Here is a 22,083-nt window from a genome sequence, read left to right as displayed (position 1 = left end):
TCTTGTCTATCCTGGAGATCTCACGTCCGAGGCTTTTAAATCTCTTTCAACCCCTCTCTGCCGGCCTTTTTGATAGTCCTTAATGTTAAACCCCAGATTTCGAAAAGGCTTTGGCCCAACAGGGTCCATATTCTTCCCAGCCAGCCCTCCATACTTAAAACCTCTAGGGTACCCCAACATACTCCTATCAAGTCCAAATATCCCCAAGATCAAGTTTGTAATCCTTCGGTCTTCAGATCTCCACAAAAGGGGATCTCTTAGTTTCAGGCTCACCAGTTCTGGCCAGGCTTTCCACATCAGATTGTCATTCTCCTTTGTTGCCTTCATGTCAGGCCACCAATTGCAGCTCTCATAACAGCTTTCCTTTAACATCTGGGAAGTTACAACTCCACCTTCCTTGGCTCCAGAAAGAGCACATATCTTCTCTTCCATATTTTCATAACATTCAAGTTTGCCTAAATATTCAAATACATGAGCTTCCAGCTTCAAATCCTTATCAGCTCCACCAGCATTGTTTACTGTTGAGGCCAGAGTTGTGACACTTGTAGCCAAAACACAAATTTCCCCTTGTAATTTTCCCAAGAGAACAAATGTTCTTTCCAGTTCAGTCTGGATTTTCCCTTCTCCAGCCATTGTTGTAATGTCCAAAACCCCCTCTAGGGGAATTTTAGTTTGTTAGTATTTTTCAGCTCCAGTCCAAAAGCCAATTTATTTGTATCAATTCTTCCTTGTTCGCAACAAATTATAACAAAAATAACCAGCAGAAACAACAGAAACAAAGTTCTCTTTTTCCCTCTGACAGCCAGTTTGACAGCTGTCAAAGTCCTCAGTGCTTTATCAGCAGGCTCTCTCGCGGGACACTCCCGGGTCCAGGGGGGTGAAAACTTGAGCTCCCACACTTTAGTCTTATATCCTCCGGTAAAATTTCTTATAGTGTCAAACCATGAGGGTTGAAATCATTTAATAAAAAAAGAAGAAGATCCTCTCGACCTTAGGTAATAAGTTCTTTGCTTTAAAATTATCTACATGGGGGGGGCGGACTTCCTTTTTAACCCTTCCCCGCTCGTTCCTGATTCAAAATAAATTTTTCCTTTAAATTCCAAATTCCATGTTACTCACGGGTTTTTAGTTTAAAGTCCAATTGATCCAAGGAAAAAGTCAGCGTTCTCCGTCAATGGCTTGTGGCTTTGCTCCGCAGAAGGAGCAGTGGACTCACAGCACCGCGCCGCACCCCGTCTCCGTTCAGAAGCCTTTAAAAAGGCTCCTTCGCGGTTTGGGGGGGCGCAAATGGTGCCCGCCGAGTCACCAGGTTCACAGGCATCTGCGCCTGTGATTTTTGAGGGTCCCCGCGTCGCCGCCACGGGCAAGACCCGATCCTGCGGAGCCGATTCCCTCCGGAGCTCGGAGGGAATCCGCCATTAAATGATGGCGCTAACCCGGAAGTCCAATTCCTCCCCCCCCCCAATCTTCTTCCACCAACTCTTCTCCCTGGTCTTGATTCTGCCAGTCATTTCCGCCAATTCCATATAGTCCATCAGCTTCATCTGCCATTCTTCCCGGGTGGGTAAATCTTGTGTCTTCCAATACTTCGCGATGAGTATTCTTGCTGCTGTTGTTGCGTACATAAAGAAAGTTCTGTCCTTCTTTAACACCAATTGGCCGACCATGCCCAGGAGAAAGGCCTCTGGTTTCTTCAGAAAGGTATATTTAAATACCTTTTTCATTTCATTATAAATCATCTCCCAGAATGTCTTAATCCTTGGGCATGTCCACCAAAGGTGAAAGAATGTATCTTCAGTCTCATTACATTTCCAACATTTATTTTCGGACAAATGGTAAATTTTTGCAAGCTTGACTGGTGTCATGTACCACCTGTAAATCATTTTCATTAAATTCTCTCTTAAGGCATTACATGCCGTAAATTTCATACCTGTGGTCCATAACTGTTCCCAGTCAGCCATCATAATGTTATGTCCAACATCTTGTGCCCATTTAATCATAGCAGATTTCACCGTTTCATCCTGAGTGTTCCATTTCAACAGCAAGTTATACATTCTTGACATATTCTTAATTTTGGAGTCTAACAATTCTGTTTCCAATTTTGATTTTTCCACCTGGAAGCCAACCTTTTTATCCAAGTTATATGCCTCCATTATTTGGTAATAATGGAGCCAATCTCGCACTTTGTTCTTTAATTTTTCAAAACTCTGCAGTTTTACTCTATCTCCATCTTGTTCCAAAATTTCCCAATATTTCGGCCATTTGGCCTCCATATTGAGATTTTTCTGTGCCTTCGCTTCCATTGGTGACAACCATCTTGGGGTTTTATTTTCTAACAAATCCTTATATCTTATCCAAACATTAAACATTAAACAATGCTTTTCTAACAATATGGTTTTTAAACGCTTTATGTGCTTTTACCTTATCATACCACAGATATGCATGCCAACCAAATACATTGTTAAAACCTTCTAAGTCTAACACATCAGTATTTTCAAGAAGCAGCCATTCTCTCAGCCAGCACACCTCCTCACACCTCCCTTTTTGTATTCTAGTTTAGTTATTTGTTTCAGCAAATTCTTTCCATCTTTCTCAATTTTTATTGAATAATTTGTCTTAACATTCTAACCTATTAGTTCTCAGCAAATCCTTTCCATCTTTCACTATATTCTGTCATTCAATTTACCTTAATTTATTTTAACCTTATCTTTCTATAAAATACCTTAAAGCTTAAAACTTAATATTTATTTGTACATAATTCCTTACATCATTTCTACTAAAGCCAAATATTTTCATTCCAACATTTTCCTAATGCTCATTAATTTTACACTAATTCCCAATATAAGTAAAAAAAAATTCTTCCAATCTTCCTCCAGCGTCTCTTCTTCCTGGTCTCGGGTTATGTCAGTCCTTACTGTCCGTTCCATCTAGTCCATCAACCTGGTAATCTTATGTCCGAGGCTCTTAAGTCTTTTCCATGTCCCTTCTGCAGATCTTCTTCTCGTTTGTACTTGCACTTTACCTTATCTTTTGTTGATCTCTTTCTTAATTCCTTTCCTTTCTCATTGAGGAGTAGGTCTTGGGGATGTTCCAACTCAAAAATATCTCCGTCTCTCCTCAGCAGATCGGCCCATTCCCCACAGTCCCATTCCCCACAATCAACAGTGTAGTCCAGAAAATATTTAAAGGCATGTTTCAAAGTCCCTCCAAACTTAAGGGCCCCCACAACTCCAGACCCCCCCTGGCCCATTCCAGATTCAACCTTCAACAACAACGGCTTATGCTCCTGTAGGGCCTCGGGCTTCTCCATTTGTATTACTTGAGGTTCAACAGCAGCCTCCTCCATTATCTTCTGCGTTTGCGCTTGCTCTGTCAAAGCAGGTTCCTGAGTTGGCTCCTGGATGGTTTCTGTATAAGTATTCACTGTTTGTCCAAAATTTTTGATTGCAACAGTCATCAAGTCCATCTTCTCATGCATCTGCTCCAACAAAGCGCTTGTCTTGCAAAAGGCAAGCACCAAAACTTCTTCCAAACACATTTTTGTTCAAGGTCACAGTCTGATCCCACGATCCTTATCACCGCAGCTGTAGAGTCCCCAGATCAACTCCAGCAACAATTTAACAAGATCCCTCTAGAGGAGACAATTTCTATTTGTATCCATCTTTTGAAAGCAGATCCAACAAAAAAAAAAGTTACTTTCATTTTTCAAATTTCTTGTTTCTTTTAAATGCAAAAGGCAACATTGGAGACAATTTGTTTCTCTTCTTTAACTATCTGTCAAAGGATGCTCCTTTCACAGTCAATGAACTTCACCAAAAATCTGTCTCTGACACCCCATTCCCAGGTTTGAGACGGTGGAAATTTATCTTTCTTTACGCTCTCTCCTGCAGGCTTAAACAGTCAAAATTTCCCCTCTTTACTCCTGCTTCCAAGAGGGGTTTAGATGGTTAAAACAGGAGGAATTTTAAACCTTTATGTACAACTTTCCAGACTTTAGCTTGCACAATTTTTGCTTCAGGCTATTTACAAAAGCGGAAGGCGGACTTCCTGTTTAGAACCTTCCCGCTCGAGTGCCAAATTAAAACGTTTCTTAGCCCAATTTTCCGTTCTACTCACGGGTACTTGTTTAGAGTCCAATTGTCCACAGGAAAAAGTCAGTGCTCTCCGGCAACGGCTGTGCAGCTTCACTCCACAAAAATAGCGGTCGATTCAAAACACCGTGCCGCTCACCCCGCGTCACTTCGGATCCCTGAAAAAGGGGTTTCCTTGCGTGTAGGGGGGGCGCTCCTGGTGTCAGCCGAATCCCACGTCCCCAGGCTTCCTCCGCCTGGGATTTTTAAAGGGTCTCCGCCTTCACCGGGGCGGCAAGACCCGATTTTCACAGAGCGGGTTCCTCTGGATCAGAGGAATTCCGCCATTGCCGATGGCGCTAACCCGGAAGTCCCCTTTTTTAATCTTTTAGCCAAAATATCTGCAAAAATTTTATAATCCACATTTATCAGCGATATGGGGCGGTAATTCTTAAGCTGCGTCTTTTCAGTCTCTGTTTTCGGTATAAGTGTAATATAGGCTTCCTTCCACGACTCTGGTGCCCTTTTTCCCTTCCAATATTTCATTACAGACTTGCTTCAATGGTTGTATTAGCCAATATGGTTTTTAAACGCTTTATGTGCTTTGACCTTATCAAACCACAAATATGCATGCCACCCAAAAACATTGTTAAAACCTTCTAAATCCAACACGTCAGTGTTCTCAAGAAGTATCCATTCTCTCAGCCAGCAAAATGCGGCTGATTCATAATAAAGTTTTAAGTCCGGCAGGGCAAATCCACCTCTTTCTTTAGCATCAGTTAATATCTTAAATTTTATTTGAGGCTTCTTGCCCTGCCAGACAAATCTAGAAATAGCTCTCTGCCACTTCTTGAAACACTCCATTTTATCCAAAATTTGCAATGTTTGAAACAAAAACAACATCCTTGGCAATACATTCATTTTTATCACAGCAATTCGGCCTAGCAATGATAGCTTCAGGTTTGACCATATTTCTAAATCCTTTTTCACTTCCATCCAACATTTTTCATAGTTATCCTTAAATAAGTTCACCCCTAGGTTAACCCCTAGGTATTTCACTTTCTTAAACAGTGTTAATCCTGTCTCCTTCTGAAACCTCTCTCTCTCAGTCGCTGTTAGGTTTTTCTCTAAAACCTTAGTTTTCATCTTGTTCAACTTAAAACCCGCTACCTGGCCAAATTCTTGAATTAGTTCCAGTACTCTTTTAGTACTAGATTCTGGCTCCTGTAATGTCAATACCAAATCATCAGCAAATGCTTTCAGTTTGAACTGTTTGGCTCCAACTTGTATACCTTTAACTGTTTGGTCCCTTCTAATCATATTTAAAAGCACCTCCAGGACCGATATAAAAAGCAATGGAGAGATTGGGCACCCTTGTCGTGTTCCTTTCTCAATCTTAAACTCTTCTGTAACTACATTGTTCACAATTAATTTTGCTTTTTGTTCTAAATAAATTGCACCTATACCATTTTCAAAACCTTGACCTACCCCCATCCCCTGTAAATTCTTCATCATAAAACTCCAAGAAATATTATCGAAAGCTTTCTCCACGTCCACAAATATCAAAACTGCCTTAGTATTGATATTCACTTGTAATTTTTCTAAAATGTTAATTATGTTCCTCATATTGTCAGACAGATGTCTGCCCGGGAGAAAGCCAGCTTGATCTTTATGGATTTCTTCTACTGGCACCTTTTTTAAGTGTTCTAACTTCCTTCACTCTCTCCTGCAGGCATATACGATCCAACACTTCCCCCCTCTTCTAAGGGGGGGTTAGATATTTTTTATTGATGGAAATTTAGTCCTTTAGAGTAGGCTTTCCAAGACTTTAGCTTGCAGCCTCTTTGCTTCAGTCTATTTACAAAAGGGGAAGGCGGACTTCCTGATTTGAACCTCCCCCGTTCAACGCCAAATTAAGACGTTTTAAAAATCCAATTCTTCACTCTACTCACGGGTAGTTGCTTTAAAATCAAATTGTCCACAGGAAAAAGTCAGCGCTCTCCAGCAACAGCTGTGCAGCCATCTCGTCCTCTGTTGTCCCCTTCTCCTTGTGCCCTCCATCTTTCCCAACATCAGGGTCTTTTCCAGGGAGTCTTCTCTTCTCCTTGTTAACAGAGAAATCCAAGGGCTCCCTTGGACAAAAAGCAAAGACACCAACCAGGATAATTGGAGCAAAACAGCAGCCATAGAATCATAGAATCATAGAATCATAGAGTTGGAAGAGACCACAAGGGCCATCGAGTCCAACCCCCTGCCAAGCAGGAAACACCATCAGAGTACTCCTGACATATGGTCGTCAAGCCTCTGCTTAAAGACCTCCAAAGAAGGAGACTCCACCACACTCCTTGGCAGCAAATTCCACTGTCGAACAGCTCTCACTGTCAGGAAGTTCTTCCTAATGTTTAGGTGGAATCTTTTTTCTTGTAGTTTGGAACCATTGCTCCGTGTCCGCTTCTCTGGAGCAGCAGAAAACAACCTTTCTCCCTCCTCTATGTGACATCCTTTTATATATTTGAACATGGCTATCATATCACCCCTTAACCTCCTCTTCTCCAGGCTAAACATGCCCAGCTCCCTTAGCCGTTCCTCATAAGGCATCGTTTCCAGGCCTTTGACCATTTTGGTTGCCCTCCTCGGGACACGTTCCAGTTTGTCAGTGTCCTTCTTGAACTGTGGTGCCCAGAACTGGACACAGTACTCCAGGTGAGGTCTGACCAGAGCAGAATATAGTGGCACTATTACTTCCCTTGATCTAGATGCTATACTCCTATTGATGCAGCCCAGAATTGCATTGGCTTTTTTAGCTGCCGCATCACACTGTTGGCTCATGTCAAGTTTGTGGTCAACCAAGACTCCTAGATCCTTTTCACATGTACTGTTCTCAAGCCAGGTGTCACCCATCTTGTATTTGTGCCTCTCATTTTTTTTGCCCAAGTGCAATACTGTGTTCCCTTCATCTACCAGGCTTGTAATTCTGTCAAAAAACGAGATCAGGTTAGTCTGACATGACTTATTTTTCAGAAATCCATGCTGACTATTGGTGATCACGGTATTCCTTTCTAGGTGCTCACAGACTGTTTGCTTAATGATCTGCTCCAGAATCTTCCCTGGAATTGATGTCAGACTGACTGGGCGGTAATTATTTGGGTCCTCTCTTTTCCCCTTTTTGAAAATAGGGACAACATTTGCCCTCCTCCAATCTGCCGGGACTTCGCCTGTTCTCCAGGAATTCTCAAAGATGAGTGCCAGTGGTTCTGAGATCACATCTGCCAGTTCTTTTAATACTCTTGGATGCAGTTCATCTGGCCCTGGAGACTTGAATACATCTAAACTAGCCAAGTATTCTTGTACTATCTCCTTAGTTATTCTGGGCTGTGTTTCCTCTGTTGAATCATTTGCTCCAAATTCTTCAGGTCGGGCATTGTTTTCTTTATCGGAGAAGACTGAGGCAAAGAAGGCATTGAGGAGTTCAGCCCTTTCTGTGTCCCCTGTTTGCATTTCACCATCTTCTCCTCTGAGTGACCCCACTGTTTCTTTGTTCTTCCTTTTGCTACGAACATACCCATAAAAGCCTTTTTTGTTGCTTTTAACCTCTCTAGCAAGCCTGAGTTCATTCTGTGCTTTAGCTTTTCTGACTTTGTGTCTACACGTGCTGGCTATTTGTTTGAATTCCTCTTTGGTGGTTTCCCCCCTTTTCCATTTTTTTGTACACATCCTTTTTTAATCTTAACTCAGTTAAAAGTTCTTTAGATAGCCACCCTGGCTTCTTTAGGCACCTTCCATGTTTCCGTCTCATTGGTATTGCCTGAAGTTGTGCTTTTACTATCTCCCTCTTAATAAACTCCCAGCCATCATGAACTCCCTTTCCTTTTAGTATTACTGTCCATGGGATCTCACCCAGCACTTTCCTAAGTTTTATGAAGTCGGCTTTCTTAAAGTCAAGAAATTGAGTCCTAGTATGCTTGGCTGCTCCTTTCCGCTGTATAGTAAACTTCAGAAGAGCATGATCACTCGCGCCAGTAGGCTTGGTCTTTATTGAAGACTGTCGCAACAGGACTCCCACCTGCCACCAGGTGGAACAAGATGGAAGCCCCGAACAAAAGGAGACCCCAGCTTTTATTAGCTACTAATCCCTCATGTTACACCCCTAGGACTACATCATGACTACATCATTGATACATCACAAAAGGGAGGGGTTGAGGGAGGAGTTGTGGTGGTAACCTGAGTGTCCTGTCACCTGGCTGGTTCCTCCTTTCCCCCTCCCCATGAGTACTTTCCAGATGACAGAGGGGAGATTGCCGTTTCCTGTCCCCACAGGGAAGAGCTGATCATTGTCCTTTGTTTCAGTTCGTACTGAATCCACTTCCATATGCAGGTCCTTTGTGAGTGTAATGATCCTCTGTCTAGGACCATCAAGGTTGTCATGCCAACTGGGTAGGGCTCGCTGTGGACGGGTTGGCTGCCTTGTGTCAAGTCTCCCCCCTTTGATAGTCCTTCCTTCATGGTGTAAAATAAAAAGTGGAACGGTACAGATCCGATGTACGGTGATTTTCTATGAATTTATAACAGAAGTGTCGTGTATGTCGTGTTTGTACAAACTGAATGATAAGGGGGGGGGGGTTCCTGCAACATCCTTAGGTGACCAATGTCTTGGAGCCTCAGCTTCAGCATCTGTCCTTCCAGTGAGCACTCAGGGCTGATTTCCTTCAGAATGGATAGGTTTGATCTTCTTGCAGTCCATAGGGCTCTCAAGAGTCTCCTCCAGCACCAGAATTCAAAAGCATCCATTCTTTGGCGATCAGCCTTCTTTATGGTCCAGCTCTCACTTCCATACATCACTACTGGGAAAACCATGGCTTTAACTATACAGACCTTTGTTGGCAAGGTGATGTCTCTGCTTTTTAAGATGATGTCTAGGTTTGTCATTGCTTTTCTCCCAAGAAGCAAGCGTCTTTTAATTTTGTCACTGCTGTCACCATCTGCAGTGATCATGGACCCCAAGAAAGTAAAATCTCTCACTGCCTCCATTTCTTCCCCTTCTGTTTGCCAGGAGGTGTTGGGCCCAGTGGCCATGATCTTCATTTTTTTGATGTTGAGCTTCAGACCATGTTTTGCACTCTCCTCTTTCACCCTCATTAAAAGGTTCTTTAATTCCTCCTTTCAACAATATGGAAATTAATTAAATGTAAGATGTTGGAACCGGAAGGAAATTTGGTATAAAAATGCTAAGAATATAAGAGCACTCGGCTAAAAGCTGAAAAATAAGATAAAATTAAGCAGAAGTAGCAAATAGTTAAAGAGCCAGAAGGGGAAGTCACAGGGTGGGGGATGTTTTGTTTTATTGTATTTTCTTTGATATGTTTGATATGTTTAATATAAAATTAAAATTTAATAAAAACTTGTTTTTTTAAAAAAGTCAACATTGTTCTAAGCTTCCAGCGAATGGCGAGAAGAGGACAGGGCCGGCGCCTGCCTGACGCCAAGGGGCCGGGAGTTCCGCAGGGGAACAGCCAGGCGGCGCAGCAGCAGCAGCCTTCCAGCTGTCGCGAGAGCCCACGAGGCCGAAGTCTGTCGCGGTCTGTCAAACGCATTACTCGGAGGCGGGACTTCCTGGTGTCCCGTCCTATCGGAGACCGAAGGCTCTGACTGGGCCGCAGCCGCCTGTCTTTGGGCGGGAAAATGCGAAACGGAGCCCGGAGCCGCCGCTGAGGCAAATCTCGAACGCGGTGCCGAGTCTCGGAGCGGGAGCCTGGCCACCCGGCGGGGCGGAGCGCCGCTCTCCCCGTCTGCCGTCGTGCTCTCCCCCCTGTGTCGTCACCGCCCCCCGCCCCGTCCGCGAGAGACCCCCCCCCAAGGAACCGGAAGTTGATCGGCCCGTTCGCTCTCGCGCAGTTTAGTTCTCGCGAGAGCCTCGCACTCGGGGAAGGAGGAGTCGGGGAAGATGGCGGCGACGACGGCGATCTCTCTGGTGAGCTAGTCGCTCCTCAGCCGGCGGGTGAGGGCTAGGCGGGCGGGAAGGAGGGTGGGCGGCGCGGAGAATACCCCGCCGTCGTGCTCGGGGCGCGGGGGCTCCGCCGCCGAAGTGCCCCCGCCTGAGCCTCAGAGCTATCCCGGCGCGGGCAGCGGGCGCGGGGGGAGACGGCGGGACTACATCCCCCAGCATGCCCCGCGCCTCTCTCCCGCCCGGCGCACGAGGCCACAGTTGCCGCGGCCGATGGGGCGCGTAGTTCTCGGCCTCCCAGTCGCTGAGGAGAAGCCAGCGCTCCGGGGTATTCGAGGGAGGGAGGAGAAGGAGACCTCTTGGCGCATGCGCATCTGGAGGGCGCTCGCCGCCTGGCGCTGACTGCCGCAGCGAAGGGATCCCGGCCCCCCGGGAGGAGCGGCCCTTTCCGTGGCCCCTCCTGGAGGGGGGACGGAAGGCACGCTTCTCACTCCCCCCCCCCAATTAGCGGCGGAGGAAATGCTTCCTCCCCGGGGCATGGCGGGACTTGTCTCTTGCCCCCCCGTAATCAGGTGCGGGGGGGGGGAGCCCCCTCGCCATCTGCAGGAGCAGCAGCGGAAACTACGGAACTCACTCCCGCAGCAGGGGAGGCTGGACACCTGGGTGGCTCTAAAAGAGGACTGGGCGAATTCACGGAGGAGGGGGGGGGGTCTATCGATGGCTACAAGCCAGGATGCTTTTGCTGTGTCCTGGAGGCAGCAGTGCTTCTGAATGCCAGCTGCTGGAAACCACATAAGGGGACAGTGTCCTGCTTGCGCGTTTCGCTTTGGGGGAAGCTGGTTGGCCACTGTGAGGAGAGGATGCTGTGCTGAGCCAGGATCCTATGTTTTTAAGCTGTTGCCCTCCAGGCCCCCCTTTATTTGCTGTGCATTTGTGTCCTGACCCCCCCCCCCCCGCCCGCCTTCCAGCACTGTCTGCACCTGCAAGAGTTCTGGAGCAAACTGTCATGGCACGTCCTACCCTTTTCTGTTACCACACATGTTGTAGGTTGCTGTTTTTTCTCCTTCTTTTGTGGTGCTATAACACAGGCATGTCGCTTCCCAAGCAGTGATAATGTGGTAACAGTGGAAAAAATTCACAGAACCGCTGAAGAAGTGAAATGATGTTTGGACCGGTTTGGCTTTAATAGAGTCACAAGCAGAGGCAGCAGTGCTTCTGAATACCAGTTGCTCAAAACCACAGGAGGGGAGAAAGCTCTTGTGCTCAAATCCTGCTTGCAGACTTCCCAGAAGAGGCATCTGGCTGGCCTCTGTAAGGCCAGGATGGGCCTCATAGACTAATCCTGCAGGAGCATTCTTATGACAGTCTGGTATAAATGTACCTCCAACTTGATAGGCTGCACCTGTGTTACTAAGTCATTGCCACAAGATGCGCTTGTGCCTGGCTCAGGTGCTTGTAAAAGGGGAGTAGATAGGTAGGTGAGAGTGGAACCACTTGCTCTAATCCTGCAGTCACCATCAGTTCACTTGTTAGTCCTTGTGGTAGTGCTCCTTCCCAAGGCTGCCTTTCTCCTTTGTTAAGAGAAAAGTCTACCTCAATCTCTTTCAGTTTATCTGGAAGGTCTTTAAGGAAATCCTCCTGGACCGCTTTCCTCACACCTTTTCAAGCTCCCAGTCAAGTCATACATTTGCCCAACCTTTGCCCTCCTGTGAGGGTAGACCATACTGAGTTAGGTGGATCAGTTGTCTCCCTTGATCTGAAGCTGCTTCTGGTGTTCTGCAAGGTAGCTTCTGGCCTGTCTCTCTCAAAACACTTTGCGTGCCTCCATCTCACCTTCTGGGCCACCATGCCAGCCCCCTTCTCTGCATGCTACTTTAAGGATCCTGTGTGCGTCTTGAAGACAAGGTGCTTTGTAGATTGCCACTCACTTCCTTGCCTCCTGGATCTGGTTACATGTTCAGGGTTGCCATATTTGGGTGAGGGCCCCACAGTGTGTAAAGCAGCCACATCTCTCTCTGTCTTGAGTGGTTTGGAAACTTCCACAGGATATGTGCAGCTCTTATACGAAAGTGAAATGTTTTTGCTCTGTGCTGCTGCTCTGCAGCCTCCCTTGCTGTTCCAACAAGTATTTGCCTGATGTGGCCTTTGGGTGTTGCAGTTGCTGCATTACCAAATATGGAGAGAGGCATGTGTGGCTAAGCAGTGGGGGTCCTTTCTGAGTGCTGCTGGGCTATGGGGCCATGTGTGCATCCTTGAACTAGAGCTTGTTCTTCAGAGGCACTCTGGAAAGTTGGAGGGTGGCAGCAGTGGTGAGGATACAATGGCAACACATCGGGATCACATGGCAGCTTTTTGGGATGGGGTGGGCAATCACTCCTAGAAGAAGAAAGCTGGCTTCTCTGAGGGAGGCTCAGAGACTTTCCCTCTGTCTTCTCATTGCTCTCCCTGCTGAAGCAGCACAGACTTTTCCTGCAGCACTGCTCAGGCCTGGCCACCTTTTATGAGTGTCTCTTTCGTTGCAGGGCACAGAGACCGTCAAGGTAGAAAATGGACAAAGCACAGCAGCCAAGTTGGGACTCCCTCCTCTCACCCCAGAGCAGCAGGAGGCTCTTCAGAAGGTGAGTGGACCAGCAGGGGCCTTGCGGCTTGCATGCTTTTTCTCCCTCTCAAGGCTAGCCGTAATGAGGCTAGAAAGCATCACAGCTCATGGGGAGTAGAAGGCCAGGGGCTAGCCTGCTCCTCCATCCCTAGATGTCCACTTCGTGTGTCTAGGCCCCCTTGGCAAACAACTCCAATAGCTTTGAAGGTGATGGGGGGCGGGTCTTGAGCTTTTCGGTCAGCATTGGGCAACAGCCACTGACTACCAACTTGTCGATGGAGGGGAACTGGTCTCAGGCAGGTGGGCTCTCGACGAGGAGGGGGTAGTCCTCTGTGCTTGCAGTGCTGGGAAATGCCTCACACTTTGAGGATGCTGGTGTGGCACACCCCAGTTTGTTGTCGCTGTGGATGTCTGCTCTGTGACTCTGGGCTTTCTGTCCCCTTCAGGCCAAGAAGTATGCAATGGAGCAGAGCATCAAGAGTGTCTTGGTGAAGCAGACTATTGCCCACCAACAGCAGCAGCTCACCAACCTTCAGGTGAGGCACCACCCAGGGAAGCCCTGCCTTTGCCTCTCCCTCCTCCCCCTCCCCCAAGGTGGATCCCTTTATGCACTTAGAGCCACTGCACAGCCCTGAGATGTGACTGGAGCCAGGTACTTTAGCTTCCGTTTCCGCTGCGAAATTGGAGTGTGTTGTATTCCCTCCCCCGCCCCCCGCTAGCTCCCAGGCCCACACACTTGCTTGCATTCATTGCTTGGGTAGGGGAAGCTTAGCTGCTGAAGGAGGAGAGCTGGGCTCCCAGCTGGGAGTCCTGCTGTTGGCCTGCCTAGAAGGGGGTGCCTGGGGTTGCTGGGTACATCGTCCTCACACTGACAGGGGTAGGGAGTGGCAGTCACCTTACAATGCAAGAGGGGTCTGTAGCTGCTGGTGAAGCCCTCTTGCTCAAGAGCCACAGATTGGGGGTGGGGGTGGGGGCACTGGGGCCAGGCCCTTTGGGCAGCTCTGGGTTACTGGGTGGGGGCACCTCCCTGCAATTAGGCAGCTGTTGAGGGTCAAAGAGGAGCCCCGCCTGTCCTGAAACACCCCCCTCGCTCCCTGGGGCTGGCAGGGGCTGTGCAGCGAGGAGGTGGAGGCGGCAGCGGCGGCAGGCAAGCAAGGAGGAAAGAAGGAAGGAGAGGCCTCTTCCACTTGAGTTTTGACGAAAAGCCGTCGTATGCTCAGCTCCCACAGACTGAACTCTGTCTTTACTGTCTTTCAGATGGCAGCAGTGACAATGGGCTTTGGAGATCCTCTCTCACCTTTACAATCGGTCAATAGACACATTCACTTCTTCTGGGGCACTTGGTCTTAGTCAGGGCCTAGCACAGGGGAGGACGTAGCTGTGGCCTCCCCCTCCCTCCCTCTCCCTCCACATACCCACCTGCTTTGGACACGCCCCACCAACCCAGGCCAAATGTTAGCTCCCCAGAGGAAGGAAGACCGTGGGCTGGGGGCAGCCGGGGCCGTTGGAGGCATTGGGCAGAGAGAGAAAGAGCGAGAGAGCTTTAGAGCCAAGCAGCTGGGAGAGCCACCTCTCTAGGGATGCTGAGGTCCTGACCTAAAAGTAACTGCCAAGGTAACTCACCAGTGGGCCAGCACGGGACACGAGAGGCCTGGCTGCTGGGTGTTGGGGCAGTGAAGGCCCCTCTGGGCAAGTTGGACTGCTCTCCCGGGAGAACACTGCTAGGACAGTGTTTACGGGGGTGGGAGAGAGAGAGGTGGCAGTTGCCAGTCCTCCCTCTGCCTCGCCATGCGCAGGGCTTGGGCTGGTAGGGCACCCGCCCCTGCTCCTGTAGCTGGAGCCTAAGCACTGCACAGACACCTCACAGAGCCTCCTCCAGCTGTACTGAGGCACGGCAGGGTTAGCCTGAGCGCTTGGCAGGGCCTGGACTCCTGCCAGGCCCTTGTGCCGCACTGTGCCTGGGCATGGGGTGAGGGTGGAGCTTGCTGAGGCATCCCGGTTACTGCTGCGTGGTGGACAGGGAGGCAGAAGACAGACTGAACCCTCCAGGAGCCGTTGAAGAGTCCGGCCTTTGAGCACAGAAGGGCAGAAATGCCCTTGAGGGCTGGCCTCTGGATTTGACGGAGGGTACCGGTCGCTCTTCTAGGGCTGGGAGCCTGGGTTTAGCTTAGCATTGGTGGGGCAAGGTCTCCACGGGAGCGAGTAACTGGCTGGCGGCCTTGCAGTGCACCTGGCCACCCACCCGTGGCACCTCATAGGAGCTGCCCGTCGCTTCCCTGCTTATGTTGGGAGGGGAGCAGGTGGCAGGTCCTGGGGCGGGCTGGGGATGGTTGTCCTCGACCCCACATGCTTCCCTTGCGAGTGCATGCATCTCTCCCTAACTCTTTGCTCTGCTGGCTCCTGAATGCTGGGAGGTGTGATGAGGTCCTCGAGGTTGCCCTGTGGCTCTAGTTTCCTTAGTCTGCAGCTGGGAGCCCCATTCCAGAGAGGGGGCCCTTTGCTGGCCCCACAGGCCTCAGACCGGCTCACTTTGCATAGGGAAGGCAGGCTTGGCTTGCAGCTGTCCACTGCCTCACCCATGCAGTTCTCTTCTAGCATGGTCTTCAGCCTCTGTCCCAAAGAGAGGGAGGGAGGGAGCAGTGAAGCAAGGAGTGATCAGGGCGGGCCTTATTTGCCTCCTTTTGATCTCTTGGATCATGCAGGCTCCTTCCTGCCAGAGAAGCATTGTGGGGCCCCTTGGGGGCCCCAGGGCAGCCCTGACCGTTGCACAAAGTCCACGTGGCTCTGGGCAGCCAGTGCGTGTCCCTGGCCATTGGACTCTCCTCTCCCCACCTGATCCCAGAGAGCAGTTCCTTCTGCTGGCCCCATGTGCAGGCGCGGGAGTGCAACTGCTTCAGGGTCCGGCTGGGTTTCCACAGTAGCCTTGTGTGCCACTGCAGGCCAGCAGCTGGGTGGTGGCAAACCTGGGATTGGACGCCAGCTGAGGGTGTCTGGCTCAGGGCTCCAGCCAAGACAGCATGTGGAGGGGAGGGGCAGGGAGACGCATGACTACGGCCCGTGCTTGGGACAGCAGCCCGTTCTTTGGAGCGCAGGCAGCGGAAATGACCCCTTCACGTGGACTGTTGGTTGTTTCCGATGGGGCCTGTCTTGGGGGATGAGGGTTTTGTCAGATGAAGGCTGAAGCTGGATCTCTTGCTGCCCCATGGGAGGTGGTTGACCCCTTTCTGTCTGCAGTCGGATGTGGCAGGTTCCTGTTGCAGGAGTGAGATGAGATGGCTTGGGTGGGCCAGGCTGGGCTGGGGCTGCTGAGACTCGGAGCTTCCCTTCGCTGCTGGGGGGTGTTGGGGGCGGGAAAGGAAAGCGGGGTTGTTGGGGAAGAGCTGTCCTTGCCTCTCCAGCTACCCCCCAAGCTGACCAGCCAGACCTTCTCTCTGATACAGATGGCAGCCCAGAGGCAGCGGGCTCTGGCCATCATGTGCCGGGTCTACGTGGGCTCTATTTACTATGAGCTTGGAGAGGACACGATCCGTCAGGCCTTTGCCCCCTTCGGCCCCATCAAGAGCATCGACATGTCCTGGGACTCTGTGACCATGAAGCACAAGGTTGGTGCTGCTGTGTTGCAGCCAGTTGGGTGAGCCCCTTCAGGAGGGGCGCGGCGCGAGGGCCCTGGCATGCGTTGTGAACAACACTCTCTCCCCCTCCTTCCTTGCAGGGCTTTGCTTTTGTGGAATATGAGGTGCCTGAAGCTGCTCAGCTGGCCCTGGAGCAGATGAACTCCGTCATGCTGGGGGGACGGAACATCAAGGTACACACAAGTGCCGGCAGGTAGCTCTCCCTGGCCCTGAGAGGGTGGTGTTGCTGCCCATTTGACTGCCTCTCGGTTCACTTGTTTCAGTTTTCTCCCTGCCAGGACAGGACAGGACTCTGCAGGCATGGAAGCCCCATGCTGACTCCCTCCCCCTATTGGAAATCTGCTTTGGTGCCCACCCCCCGCTCACCTGGATTTTCAGCAGGGGCTGGACTCCCTCACCTCCAAGCACACCTCCCCTCCCCTCTGGCCCGTTAGTTGCCTGCTTGTTGTCCAGAGGGAAGCAGTCACTTGTACCCAGCACTGTCTTCTGGGGGGCTCCCTGCAGAATTGTGTGTGCAGCAGTGTCAGGAGAGTGTTGGGTGGGCGGCATGCATGTCTGTCCCCTTCGAGGCAAGGGGCATCTGTTGGGCAAGCCAGGCCAGTGGTCCCTGAGAGGCTGCCCTCCAGGCCTTGCCTGCGCCTCTGACAAAAGCCCTTTGCTTGCAGGTGGGGAGGCCCAGCAACATTGGCCAGGCCCAGCCCATCATCGACCAGCTGGCGGAGGAGGCACGGGCCTTCAACCGCATCTACGTGGCCTCAGTTCACCAGGACCTTTCGGATGATGACATCAAGAGTGTTTTTGAGGCCTTTGGGAAGATCAAGTCCTGCACGTTGGCCCGGGACCCCACGACAGGGAAGCACAAAGGCTATGGATTCATTGGTAAGTGGGCTGTCAGTGGAGAGGGCAAAATCCACTCTGGTATGGGGCAGCTGTCCTCTAATCACCATCTTCTCTTCTTGCAGAATATGAGAAGGCACAGTCTTCGCAAGATGCTGTCTCGTCCATGAACCTCTTTGACTTGGGGGGCCAGTACCTCCGAGTGGGCAAAGCTGTCACGCCCCCTATGCCGCTCTTGACTCCTGCCACTCCAGGAGGCTTGCCCCCAGCAGCGGCAGTTGCAGCCGCTGCTGCCACAGCAAAGATCACAGCTCAGGTAACAAGTGGAGTTGAGCATGAGCATTGAGCCGTGTGTGCTGCTCCGTGGTCTGGGTTTTGCAGGCACAGGTTGCACACGTGTGCACACATCTCTTCCATCACATTCCTGCACCTGCCTAGAGCATCTCTAGGGGCTGGAGCGACCTGCTTGGACTCTCTTGTTTCGGCCTGCCATGAGTGCTGGTGGGTGTAGCGCTGAAGACAGTTTGTGGGCCCCTCAAGCCTCTTTGGGTGCTTGGAAAAGGAGGGCCAGGGCTCCTTGGGCAGGTCTGATGTGGTGCTGTTGCCTTTCCTCCCGTAGGAAGCTGTGGCAGGTGTGACAGGAGCTGCCGTCCTCAGCACCTTAACAACTCCAGGGCTGGTGACGCCGGCACTGACCTTAGCACAGCCCCTGGGCGCTTTACCGCAGGCTGTGATGGCTGCCCAAGCACCAGGTGTAATCACAGGTGAGTCTGGAGACAGGGCGCTGAAAGTCTCACATGCTGGGTGTGGTGGTGAGGGTGGTCCTGGCATTTGGGGGCTGGAGGTCTTCCTGAATTTGTTGAATCTTCTTTTTAAAGCCTTCAGCGAGTTCCATAGGTGTGTTGTGTGGAGAAGTCATTCCCTTTGTGTCCTGAACCTGCTGCCAGTCTAATTTCATTGAAGAACAAAAATAACTTTGTTTGCTCTCACTTCTCCACACCAACATTCTTTTCTGTGTTTTCCCATCATGTATCTACACTAAAGTAAGCCAACAACCTTCTAAGCAAGATGCTCCAGCCTCTTCATCATCTTGCTTGTCTTTTTCTCCACCTGCTTCAGTTCCATGATGTTCTTTTCAAGATGAGGCATCCACAGCATCTCTGTATGATGGCTGTTCTGGTTTTGATTTCCTGAAATGGCCCTTTTCTCTGCTGCTTCAACGCTGCTCACATTGCTCATGAAACCCGATGTGTTTATTGTGACTCAAGCAGGACATGTAAAGTTTCACTAGCCTTTTAGAGTTCTTTGAAAGTGTAAGCAAGCCTATAGATAGAGGTGGTCCAGTCAGCATTGTGCATTGAACCTTTGGAAAAGCTGCTGGTAAAGTCTCTCATTAAACACTCCAGAATAAGTTTAGCGGTCATGGGGTCAGAGGGCAGGTTTGTAGCTTATTAAGGAAGAGGAAGCAGAGAGTAGAACCAATGTACAAGGTGGAGTCACCCGAGGATTAGTATTGGGATGGGTGCATTTTAATTTACTCATTAGTTTAGGTGCAAGCAGTGAGGTGGCCGTTTGCTGGTGATGCCAAATGTTCCAAGTTGATTAAAATGAAAAGGGATTGTGAGGAGCTCCAAAATGATCTCTCCAAACTGTTAAATGGGTTTTAACATGGCAAATGCAATTCTGTTCAGTCAAAGGGAAAGTTAAGTACATTGGAGCAAAAAATCTTAAATTCATACATAGGCTAATGGGGTCTGAACTGGCAGTGACTGACCAGAACCAAGACCTTAGGGCTGCAGTGGACAGCTCAGTGAAGAGCTTGACCCAGTGTGTGGCAGCTGTAAAAAGGCAAATTCCATGCTAGGGATCATTAGGAAAGGAACTGAAAGTAAAACAACTGATCTCATAATGTTGTTACAAAAATCTATGGTGTGACCACATTTGGAATACTGTGTCCAGTTCTGGTGGCTTCACCTCAAAAGGATCTTGTAGAGATGTCAAAGGTTTGTTGGCTTATAAAAGTACTTTTTTACCACTATATCATAAACAACCAGGGCGGTGTATAAAGTTCGGAAAAGGGCGAACAACATGACCAAGGGGCTGGACCAGCAGCAGCATTTGGGGCCTTCCAGTATAGCAGGGGAAAGAGAAGTCTGGGAAACATCATAGAAGTGTATTAGGCATGCATTAATTGGAGGAAGTGGGAAGGACAAGGTTTTCTTCTGACCGTGTAATGCCAGAACCCAGTGAGGTCTTCCAAAGAAGTTGCACGTTTAGGACAGATTCAGGTACTTTTTCATACTGTGAATAGTTAAACTATGCTATTTGCTCCCACAAAATGTCATGTTGGCCACCCAAAAGATCTAGACCAAATAATGGTGTGTAAGGCTACTAGCCATGCTCTGTGGCTACTAGCCATGATGGCTCTGTGTTCTGCCATCAGTGCCTGAAGCAGTATTCTTCTAAATGCCAGCTGCTGGGAATCTCAGAGAGGGAGAGCACTGTGGGCTTCCCCTCCAGAGACATCTGCCTGGCCACTGAGAGCAGTGTGCTCCACGGGCCTTTCTTATTTTCCAGAAGGGCTCTCCTTGTGAAAACAGGTAATTCCTGCCTTTTGCTTCCTGTCTTTAAACCATTCAGTTAAATAATGCATAAGAGGATTTGACCTCTTTCTCAAGAGCCGTTGATGAGGAAGTTTGTTGAAAGCCATCTACATATTTGTTGCTATTCTCAAAGAATTCTAAAAGGTTGGCGAGACAGGACTTCTTATTGCAGAAGCCATGCTGGTTCTTCCTCAGCAAGGGTTGTTCTTCTGTACATTTGGCAACTGTAGCCTTGCATATATGTTTTCTACCAGCAAAGCCTGGTTTGGGGGACAGATCGTGTCAGGGGATGCATTTGCCCAGTGCAAGAAGTCACTAATTTCTTGCAGCCCCCCTCTCCCCAGATGCTTGCAGCACATCAGTTTCATGCACCTCCAGAATCACTTGTTAATCTCATGCTACAACTTTGAGGTACTTTGTAGCCTTTGTACTTCTGGGGAGAGTCTCAAAACAACCTCAGTTCAAGGTGTTTTCTCCCTTTGCCCACACCTGTTGGAGATAGGGGTGAGCAATGAAGTCATGTTTGTAGATGATGGGACATTAATTCATTTACACTGTGTACAACTCTGGCCACGTTACCACAAACAAGGTACTGTAGAGCTGGAACAGAAATGTTTCGGGCTTTGTAGTATTGAAATGTGAGCAAGGAGGCATATGAGGGGGTTTTGAAATGATTTCATGGCATAGAGAAAGTGGACTGAAAGTAGTTTTTCTTCATTGCAATAATAATTTAGGTTACCTTAGCAAGAGGCATTGGTAGTAGGTTCAGCAGAGATAAGAGGGGACTTATTGGAATATGGAACTTGCTGTTAGAAGGCATCCAATGACCATATTTCCTTTAATAGAAGATTTGGTGTAGGCCAGCTTTCTCAGTGACTATAAGCTATGATGGTCATTGAACCTTCACAAATATTGCATGTTGTGGAGTGTATGCCTGCCTTGTGATTTTTCAAAGCAGCACAATTTCTTTGAAAATCTGGTTGCTGGACTAGGTGGGCCTTTGATCTGATTGAGCAGGGCTGCATTCAGGAGGATTGGGAAGCTGTTTGTATCAAGTCAGAACACAACCCTATACATAGCCCAGTATTGTCTTTTCTGACTGGCAGACAAGGACTCCAAGATCTTGGGCAGAGAAAGAGGTAGAACAGTTAGTGGTAGAGCAGCTGCTTTGCATGTAGAAGGTCCCAGGTTCAATCCCTGTCATCTCCAGTTAGAACTGAAAGAGGCCTCTGCCTGAAATACTTGAAAGCTGCTGCTGCCAGCCAGTGTAGACAGTCCTGAAGTGGATGGATCCAGTGGCCTGACTTGGTATCAGGGCAGCTTGCTATGTTCCTGAATCGGAGCTCCCTCCCATGATCTGTCATTACTGCCTTCTCCCAGGTGGTGTTTGGCCTCCCCCTTTTTGGGTGCCCTGCTGCTTGGCTAGGGGAGGGAGGGAGGGAGGGAGGGAGGGTGGGTCCTGGAGCATATGAGTTGCCTGGCACTGCTCTTGCTCATGCCTTGGTCTGTTTCTTTCCCTTCAGGCGTGACCCCTGCTCGCCCACCCATTCCCGTCACCATTCCCCAGGTGGGCGTGGTGAACCCCATCTTGGCCAGCCCCCCCCCACTGGGCCTGCTAGAAGTGAAGAAGGAGAAGGAAGAGGAGGAAGTTTTCCAGGAGTCTGAGAGGCCAGAAATGCTCAGTGAGCAGGAGCACATGAGCATCTCTGGCAGCAGCGCCCGTCACATGGTCATGCAGAAGCTGCTTCGGAAGCAGGAGGTGAGTTGGGGCCAGGGCAGTGAACTTAGCCGCCCCGGGACCGGGAGGAGAAGGGACAGGACAGGAAATGTGGTAGAAGGGGGTACAGGGTGAGATTGACCACCCCCTGGGGCTGGGGTGTGGGGGGCCAGCTACCAGAGGATTTCCCCACCCCAGAGTGGGTAGGGAGGGGTCTTGTGGAGTTGTTACATTTTGCTCTCCTTTTCTCCTGGCAGTCAACTGTGATGGTCTTGCGCAATATGGTGGACCCCAAAGACATTGACGATGACTTGGAAGGGGAAGTGACAGAAGAGTGTGGCAAGTTTGGGGCTGTCAACAGGGTCATCATCTACCAAGAGAAGCAGGGCGAGGAGGAGGATGCTGAAATCATTGTCAAGATCTTTGTTGAGTTCTCCATGGCCTCAGAGACGCACAAAGCCATCCAGGCGCTGAATGGCCGCTGGTTTGCTGGCCGGAAGGTGGTGGCCGAGGTGTATGATCAGGAGCGATTTGACAACAGTGACCTCTCCGCATGAACTCTGCTCCAGAGAGACTTTGTTATTGTTCTCCTCAACCCCCTTTGTGTTCAGGGATGCTTCTGGGCCAGCATCTCTTGCTCCTGTCATGTATTTGTAGTTTCGGATAAAAGTGCAAGGAGAAAAA

The 22,083-nt window shown here is 49.6% G+C and overlaps 1 protein-coding gene across 2 annotated transcripts; it reads left to right on the top strand.

Moving 5' to 3' along the window:
• The first annotated feature begins 9,883 nt into the window (after nt 1–9,883).
• PUF60 (poly(U) binding splicing factor 60) lies at nt 9,884–22,083 on the top strand. 2 transcript variants are annotated; one of them, XM_081873587.1, is made up of 11 exons: nt 9,884–10,038; nt 12,534–12,629; nt 13,057–13,146; nt 13,868–13,918; nt 16,051–16,212; nt 16,323–16,415; nt 16,908–17,121; nt 17,205–17,395; nt 17,699–17,843; nt 21,206–21,441; nt 21,657–22,083. In XM_081873587.1, exons 1-11 carry the CDS (start codon nt 10,012–10,014, stop codon nt 21,954–21,956), a joined length of 1,605 nt encoding a protein of 534 aa, XP_081729713.1. In that variant the 5' UTR covers nt 9,884–10,011; the 3' UTR covers nt 21,957–22,083. The 2 variants fall into 2 exon arrangements, with proteins under 2 accessions (XP_081729713.1, XP_081729714.1); XM_081873588.1 differs by lacking the exon at nt 13,868–13,918.

This window comes from Podarcis erhardii, assembly GCF_964252035.2.
Source record: "Podarcis erhardii genome assembly, chromosome: 8".
Classification (NCBI taxonomy): domain Eukaryota; kingdom Metazoa; phylum Chordata; class Lepidosauria; order Squamata; family Lacertidae; genus Podarcis; species Podarcis erhardii.
The sequence above is the reverse complement of the archived record's forward strand: the minus strand, read 5'-3'. Positions and strand labels throughout refer to the sequence as shown.